Genomic DNA, 8,089 nt, shown 5'->3' with positions numbered 1-8,089 from the left:
TGTACATAGGGAGGGGTGGAGGGTTTGATGGGAGGGCATGGGGAAAAAATAAGAACAAGATGGATTATGTAAAGGTGAAAATTTCCAATGATGAATGTCATTATATTGTATACCTTAAATGTACCAATAAAATTAATTTTAAAGAAGAATTTAATAACATTAATTTTAAACTAAGCCCATGCAGATCAGTACTTGAAGGGAAAATTTGGATAACCTTTAGCCAAGTTAATTAACGAGTCCTGTGCTGTGTGAAAAGGTAATCATCCTGCAATGTGTATCTCTGACTCAAATTCTAAGAGTGGTGACCTAAATAATGTACAGACCTCAGCAGTTTCATACGGTAGCCCCTAGAGGCAGGTAGCTATTCAAATTCATTGAAATTAAGTAAAATTTAGTTTCTTATTTAGCTTCTTAGTTGCATTAGCCACATCAAGTGCTCAAAAGCCGCATATAACTAGGGGGATTGAGAACTTTTTGCGAAAAGTTTTTAGTCCTCAGTCCCTTCCACTGGTGGCATAGGTTAACAAGATTAACAAGGATTCCAGGTAAAGGGAGAAAAGAAATCAGAAGATTTTTTCAAATTAAAATCTTCCTGGTCAATGTCTCTAAATACTTCTTTGCCATACACCCACATGTGCATGCACGCACACACACACACACAGAGTCTCGGTCCTCATATATAATCCTATCTTTTTGTCTCATAGCCATTGCTTTAATACTGATGAAACAAACCTTAAATTTGCTACATGAGGGAGATTATACTTTAATAAATAACGTAAAATAATTCTCTCTATTGTAATAGCATATTGTCAATTGAGGAGAATACACTTTTTAATGCATGGTATTTTATTTAGACACACATATATACAATGACAAAGGAAAACACTGTAGAATTCAGCACAATGGTCTCATGCGTTGGTAGGACAGGCACACATTCACTGTACAGAATGAAATATGGGTGGAAAATAGGAAGAGCCTGGAGAGCCAGTTTCATTTCCCATCACCACATAGAAGGGTCTTCAAGCCTGTAAAATACAAAGAGCAGAATATGTAAAAGAAGCTGGGAGGCTTCCAAGAGTGAGAAGTTCAACTCTGAACAAAAACATGATCAGAAACTCTTAAGAGGCCTCCTGTTGGCACGCTAAACAAAAGGCCACATGAAGAGCAGCCCCTGAGACAGCTGCACACTGTGCCAAGGCCAGCTGAGTGGCTCTCACTCGTGTTAATGGGTGTCTCAGTCAAATCTCCACAGGAGTATTTAAAAAGCTCTGTATATATATATCAAAAGAGCGGAGGAACTCCACAATATTTCTAAAGATCAAAATTACAAGAATCACACAAAACTGTAACAAGAAAGTTAGTGTTGCTCAATTCTGAATTTACTTCTGATGTTTTCTTACAAGCCTTTTTATGTAGCAAGATGCTATTTAACTAAAAGGGCCCTTTTAAATATAATAGTATTCATAAGCAACTTCAAGGCTATCAACTTTTGTCTCCTTCCAATTGCACATGATTGAATCTGTCAATGAGAATGCAATTAGCTCTGTTTCATGCACTGTTATTGCAGTCCATAAAACAAAGCCAGCAGCCGAATTATAAGTAGGTCTGAATCATTATTTTCCTAAATTTAAGTAGACAAAGCCTTCCCTAAATTTCACTGTAACGTACATTATATACCTATCCATGAAACATTCAAAGGTACTTATTGCTTAGTATTAAAAACAATCCTTAAGAATTTTCCTTCTGTTTCTCTGGCATTTGCTATTTATATCTGGGCTGGTATGTGGGATTTTATTCTAGCTCAAATCATTGTTTCCCTCTGAGAAACAAATCTGCCAAACCCTATCCTTGTGCCCTTCATTCTGGCTGGCCATTTCACAAGTGAACTAAGGGAGGCTGGGAGGGGAGATGGTGGCCCCGTGTATTATTTAGGGAGACCTTGATGAAAAGCTCCATAACAGTCACACTCACTAAGTGTGCTAGTGACCTCTTCTGGGGAAATCAGTTTTTGATGTGGTAGATCCCTGGGCTTCAGACACACAAGGTACCATAGACAGGAGTGGGCCCTGTGCATTGTGATTGTACTGTGGATGCACGCTGGAGACAAAGGCAGCATAGTCAGGGGTCATAAAAATAGAGGCCAGTTAGGCTTCTTTTTGTAGCAGTCCTTGTCCAGGATGTGCCAGAGAATCCTCGCTAAATGGTGAACACTTAGATTTTGTTGAGCACCTTTTCCCTGGACAGATCCATGCTCCAATAAGTACTGAGGCTACAGATAAGTTCCTAAGAATAACATGTCATTCAACAGTCATTCATTGAATACAATAAATTACTATGTTGCACTACAGTATGTCAAATAGTAATCTGGAGCACTTGATCTTTCTATAGATTCATGTAAAACCAGAAAGGCTCAAGTCACATGAGTAACATTTCCTAGAACATAAGGACACTCAACCTAGTATATGCAAATTAAAGATTCTCCAAGCCAAAACGGATAGTTGATTTAGAGTTCTGGTCTTATTCTATGCTCCCCCAATTATAAAAATGCTAGAAATTCTATACAGAATAAACTCTGAGCTAAGAATTACTCATATTTAGAATTTTCAAAGGAGCACCAAATAGAATAGGCTAGAAAATATTACCCCAAGGAAGTTTAGAGATTTACCAATGAGTAAAAAGAAAAGTCCTTCCTGCCTTATTATCCATTCTCATTTCTTCCCCCACCTCATGTCTGGAAGCTTCCCACCTTCCCCTGGACACCTGGAGTTCTGTGACAATGTCCCCACCACAGGCCTTGTCATACCTAGTTCTGGGGACATTTTCTGTGCTTTCTCTCATTAAGAGGTCTGAAATCAGTGTCTCAGGGCTAGATCGTTTTCCATATCTGAAAAAGAGAAAAGGAAAAGTTTCTTAAAGTAAGCTTGAAATAGCCATAAAAATTTTAAGGAAAAAAAGAAGTCTACTATCTGGATACTAAACCTAAAAGTTACTTTCAGTTGTTCATCTGCTGACAGTTGATCTAGGTATCTGCAATCCAGGTATATGAAGTCATCAGAAACATTATTATAGCAAGGACCCGAGTTCAATCCCCAGTACCAAAAAAGAGAAACATTATTATAAGTGAGATTTAAATTTTGTACTATCTAAATTTGTTTAAATAACTTAAATTCAATCAAAATTCCTAGTCAAATTCTTTTTATACTACCATCAACAATATATATAACATGTATGTGTGTGTATAATAACTGACAGGAAATTAAAAATCATAGCATGATTTTAAAATGTTTCCATAATTAGTTGATTGGCTATAGTTCTGAAAATACATAGCAGTTTAAATCTTAACTAGTAGAACAGATGATATGCCTGAAACAGCCCTCCAAGAGGTAGGGGAACCAGTAGAGTGATGTTCAAAATGCACCTGTGTCTCTGAATCTGTTTAGTAATTCATAAAAACACAATCATAACCCTTAAGTGAGAATCTTGGTGAAAATCCCATGTGAAATGTGGGTCCAAGCACTTTGATAGTGACAAAATTATACTCAAATACACATTACTGCCATGGAAATGCTTCCTCCTTTCAGCTACCACCAGATCTTGGGCTTGTATTTTCCATTTCATTCAAGGCACCAAAAGCTAAAAGCCTTTCCTGATACTGTACTTTAGCCTGCCCCATAAGTATAAAGGGAGACTATCAGTCCATGGAAATGTGTTTATGGGATTTCTTTTTTCCCTCATAGAGCGGAATCTGGCTGGGACAATGCGTGAGGCAAGGTTACATTTACCCCTGAAGGCAGTATAAGCTACCTGCTGCAGGATGCTGCTAAAAGGTTTGGCACTTTTTGAAGAGGTTATTTCCCCTTTCTGTGAAAGGCTTTAGACAGGAAGGAGCAGCTTCTTTGTTTACACATGAAGTCGTAGACTGGTGTGGACTGATTAACTAATAGGTACAATAGCTGAAGAAAGCTGGCAGAAGGTTTGCTCCAACTGCCTATCAAGTACAACTAAATCTAAATGTTTTGGGAACATGTCCTATTATTGCTTATTTGCTAGGAATCAAAGGAAGAAATGCCCCTGAAACTTCTGCTCCCTCTCATATCATTTGTAAGACTTCCTCAAAGATTTCCTGGAGTTGTGATACCAAACTCTAGGCTGCTGCTTGTTCTTAGTTATTGTGTCTATCAGTTGATTTTACTAATCTTAGAACTCTTAGGCAACCTTAATTCACTTATCTTCATCATACTCCAGGGAATAAAGGAACTGGCAACTGTTTTTTCCAATTTACCAGTAAAGAACCTAAATTTTTAATAGCAGGGTTCACATAGTCATAAAGTGGTACCCAGGACAGCAATGTTCACTACTCTTCCTTCTCTAATTAATTCTGTAGTATCCTTCTTCTGTACAATGCTTTACTTCCAGAGAGTCTCTGGGGCAAAGATTTTCAAACCTGGCTGCACATTGCAAACACCTGGGGAGCTTTAAAAAACATTTTGAAAGCCTAGGCCCCACCTCCAGTGGGTCTAATTTAATTGGTCAGGGGTGCAGCCCAATGTCCATATATTTTTTAAGCACCTCAGGTGATCTAATGTGCATTGAGGATGGAGAAACAGTAATCTGGGGATGAATTTCTCAACCCTAGCACTACTGATCTTTTGGGCCAGATAATTCTTTGTTGTAGGGGACCTTCCTGGGCAGTCCAGGATATTTAGCAGAGTCACTGTCCTCTAAGCACTAGATGCTAGTTCCTCCCACCTCTAGTCGTGACAACAAAAGTTTTCTCCATTGCCAAATGTTCTGGGGATTATAAAGATCACCCCAGCTGAGAACTAAGGGTCCAGGGAAGTAGGTAAACAAAATACAATGAACTCATACTCTGTAATAAGCAAAGCATCTTTCAGAAGCAGTGAACCAGGGGTAGATACAGCACCAGGCATATAGTTTTAAAACATGGACTGAGTAGGGAAAGAAAGCATAATTTCAGATGACCATATTTTTAAAGCACATACTTGTACATATGAGTAGTCATCTATGGTGGGAAGGCAATGATTGATTTTTGAACAGATGCCAGGGAAGTAGGAGCTTCCGATGGCTTCTAGGCAGGAATTTATATGAAGATGACACAGAGAAACTCCCTTAGGGACCAGCTGCCCACCTAGTCTGCATCCCTTCCAATGAGCTCAGGTCCCTTTCCCTTATTTTTTCTCATCAGACCCCAGTGATTGCTGACAGTGATGACAACATCCAAGGAAACTCAATAGGAAGGTTCCAATTACATAACCTTTCCAAAAAGCTTTCCTACAGGTTCTGTGACCTGTAAAATGGAAAGAACCATATTCACTTCAAAGCTCTGAGGTGAAGACTGAATGAGATGCCCAGGGAAACATTTTGAAATGCTACAGCTTTATACAATGACAATCATCTCTGTAAAAATGAATTCTACTGTATATCATGCTATAACTAAATAAATAACAAAGGTTTTTCTTAGAAAAAGCAGCAGTTGATATATTTTTATTGGAATAAATTCTTTTCTCTGGACTGAATGGTGGCATAAGGAAAAGTTTGGAGAATTTATTTTCTGAGAAGTCTACAGAATTTAATACATTACTGCTTTTTGCTAATTAAAATGATCAGATTTTAAGCAATTACTAATGAATATTATTTCATTGATTCTGTACAAACTGGGACATTTTCATAAGGCTTTTAAGATATATACCTTTTTGATGAAACAAAGAAGATAACTATTTTAGAAGTATAAATTCTCCCCCATTTGGAGCCTTTTAAACTATACTCTGACTTGTAAACAGTAAAAATATGATTTAAATAAGCCTGAACAAAAATACCAATACTTTACAATACATTGCTGAAATGTGTTGAGTAACATTAATGTTTCTAAAGGACTCATCCTTTATAGCTCCTGAAGGTCCTTTAATCTCAATAATAAAAATAAGAATAAATGACTTATGTATGACTAATATTGTACCAATTTTGGAAAGAAATTTTAAATCCTACATTATCTATAAAGTAGTTTGGATTTGACTTTTTATTCAATATTTGATGTTGAGACTGAAAATGTATTTTATTTTGACTTTCTGAAAATTCAGAATAAGGTTAATAATTTCTCAGAATCTGTGCAATTTATGCTAGAGTTACAATAGTAGACCAGTGTAAATTTTTTCTTATCAAAGCAAGTGGATACATTTTTACTTTACTATCTAGTGGGGAAATTCTGTATCTTAGATCAACTGTTTTCACGCTACCTCTCTAATTATTGGGACTAGAATTCTCAAGAATGGGGCTGAGACTACAGAGAAAAGAACCTCATAATTGTATTTGTCTTTGTCTAAACACTGACTGTCAGTTCATGCAGGACAGGTTGGAAGATCGAGCCACCTCTTCAGTGCCCAGGCTTTTTCCTCCTTGGTTTTCGTCAGTGGTTGTTCTGTTTCCCATAGACACCAAGCTTGCTTTTCTTCCTACAGCCTTTCCCTTTGCCCCTTGTCCCTTTGCCCATTTGGAATTTTCCTATGGAGGTTTCTAAACAGATCTCCAGCTGATCAAAACGAAAAAGACCCAAAGATGGGCAGAAGGAGGTGCCCAGACCGAAGCCTGGGGAAACTGACTCTGGATTCACGACTTAGTCCCTGGAGAGGGACTCTACCCAGTTGTGTATTTTGTGCCCTGCTGAGTATGTGCCTGTTACGGCCCTACCCGGAGATATGGGGAAGAAATTCCCGTTGCCTAGTCGCCCCAGGATCTGTGAGTGTGTGGCATAGCGCTCCCGTCTGTCCTGCCGGGCCCACCCACCTCTGCCTGGTGATGAGGTTGATGTAGTGTCGCAGCGCCGAGTAGTATCTGGCCATGTCTTCCGCCGGTGCGTCCTCGCCCGGGTTGTCTGGCTTGGAGGGATAAGCTTCGGCCAGCGCACCCAGGCACACCAGCAGGGACAGGGCAAGAGTCAGTGCGGACAGCCCCAGTCGCTTGCTACCGAGCATCTGCGGGGACAGAAGGGCCAGTGGAAGGGACAGGAAATTCAGAGGACGGACGAGCGCCCCTCTCCTCGCTGCCACCCGCGATCCCCACTCCGCTGCCGTCCCAGTCCCTCGGGAGGAAGCTGAGCTTGGAAACTAGGACACCTTGTGCCCTGGACCTGCCCCTCTGCTCCGCCCCCCAAACTCAGCAACTTGTTCCAAGTCGCAAGGATGAAGAGTCTCTGGGCGACTTCTAAAACAGAATTAGATGTTCTTCCTTCTGAGTTAAAAAAACGACCACTTTCCTCCCCACATCCCCAAACCCTTCTAGGAAGAGGAAACTTTCGGTCAGCCTGCTGCAGGTGAAGGCTGGGATTCCGTGGTGGGGACAAGTGAGGCAGCCAGGGAGGCGAGACCTGGCCCCAGGCCAGCCGTCTCAGCTCGGATCCCGAAGCCAGGGTTGCTCCCTGGTGAACCCGCCCAGGAAACCTGCGTCCTGCGCCCCGGGGGAGACCACCAGCTGCCCGGGGACAGGGGTCCCATGCTGACCTCCTCCTCCTCCAGAAGATAACCCACAGGGCTGCCCAGCCGGGAAGGCCTCGGACAAGGACAGACGGACGCTCTGACGGAACTAGAAGGGGCAAGGGGAACTTCGACGCCAAGAAGGAACGGCGGGCGTCCGGCCGCAGAGGCTGGGGACCCGGGTGCGACCCTAACGGGGCTGCAGGGCTCCGAAGAAGGAGCTGGCTCTGGGGCGAGTTCGGGTCCCCTCGCTTACCGTGGCGGGAGAGCGGGCGTGGCTGGGGGGCAGGGCCGCCTGCACAGTCACGCTTGGGTGAGTCCCCGCGGGCGGGGGAGGGGCAGCCGCACGAGTGTCGCTTCGGGAGCCGCCCACACTCAGCTCTCCCTCGGCTCTGCGGGAGCAGGGGGGCCTGGGTCAGCCAGGGCGAGGCAGGCTCCAAGTTCGCTGGACAATGCCGCCCGAGGAGCTGCCCTTCGAGGTCACGATCAGACCGCTTTCCCAGTCACGCTTGGGTGAGTCCCCGCGGGCGGGGGAGGGGCAGCCGCACGAGTGTCGCTTCGGGAGCCGCCCACACTCAGCTCTCCCTCGGCTCTGCGGGAGC

At 42.5% G+C, this 8,089-nt stretch overlaps 1 protein-coding gene across 1 annotated transcript; it reads right to left on the bottom strand.

Annotated features, from left to right (window-relative positions):
* Window positions 1-820: 820 nt before the first annotated feature.
* Npy (neuropeptide Y) lies at window positions 821-7,780 on the bottom strand. Its single transcript, XM_010628224.2, has 4 exons — window positions 7,744-7,780; window positions 6,802-6,989; window positions 2,804-2,884; window positions 821-1,025 (listed from the first exon to the last, which is right to left on the bottom strand). The coding sequence occupies exons 2-4, from the start codon at window positions 6,987-6,989 to the stop codon at window positions 1,001-1,003; spliced, it is 294 nt and encodes a 97-aa protein (XP_010626526.1). The 5' UTR covers window positions 7,744-7,780; the 3' UTR covers window positions 821-1,000.
* Window positions 7,781-8,089: the final 309 nt, after the last annotated feature.

This window comes from Fukomys damarensis, unplaced genomic scaffold (genome assembly GCF_012274545.1).
Source record: "Fukomys damarensis isolate Sample0158 unplaced genomic scaffold, DMR_v1.0_HiC HiC_scaffold_4, whole genome shotgun sequence".
In the NCBI taxonomy this organism is placed as follows: domain Eukaryota; kingdom Metazoa; phylum Chordata; class Mammalia; order Rodentia; family Bathyergidae; genus Fukomys; species Fukomys damarensis.
This window is presented reverse-complemented; position numbering and strand designations above follow the sequence as displayed.

What these genes read in the sequence shown, in the direction of transcription:
- Npy (XM_010628224.2), bottom strand. Translation starts at nt 6,989, where the DNA reads ATGCTCGGTAGCAAGCGACTGGGGCTGTCCGCACTGACTCTTGCCCTG. An exon ending in AACCTCATCACCAGGCAGAG is followed by an intron (nt 2,885 to 6,801) that starts GTGGGTGGGCCC and finishes TCTCTTTTTCAG; the next exon opens with ATATGGAAAACGATCTAGCC. An exon ending in GAAAATGTCCCCAGAACTAG is followed by an intron (nt 1,026 to 2,803) that starts GTATGACAAGGC and finishes TGTATTTTACAG; the next exon opens with GCTTGAAGACCCTTCTATGT.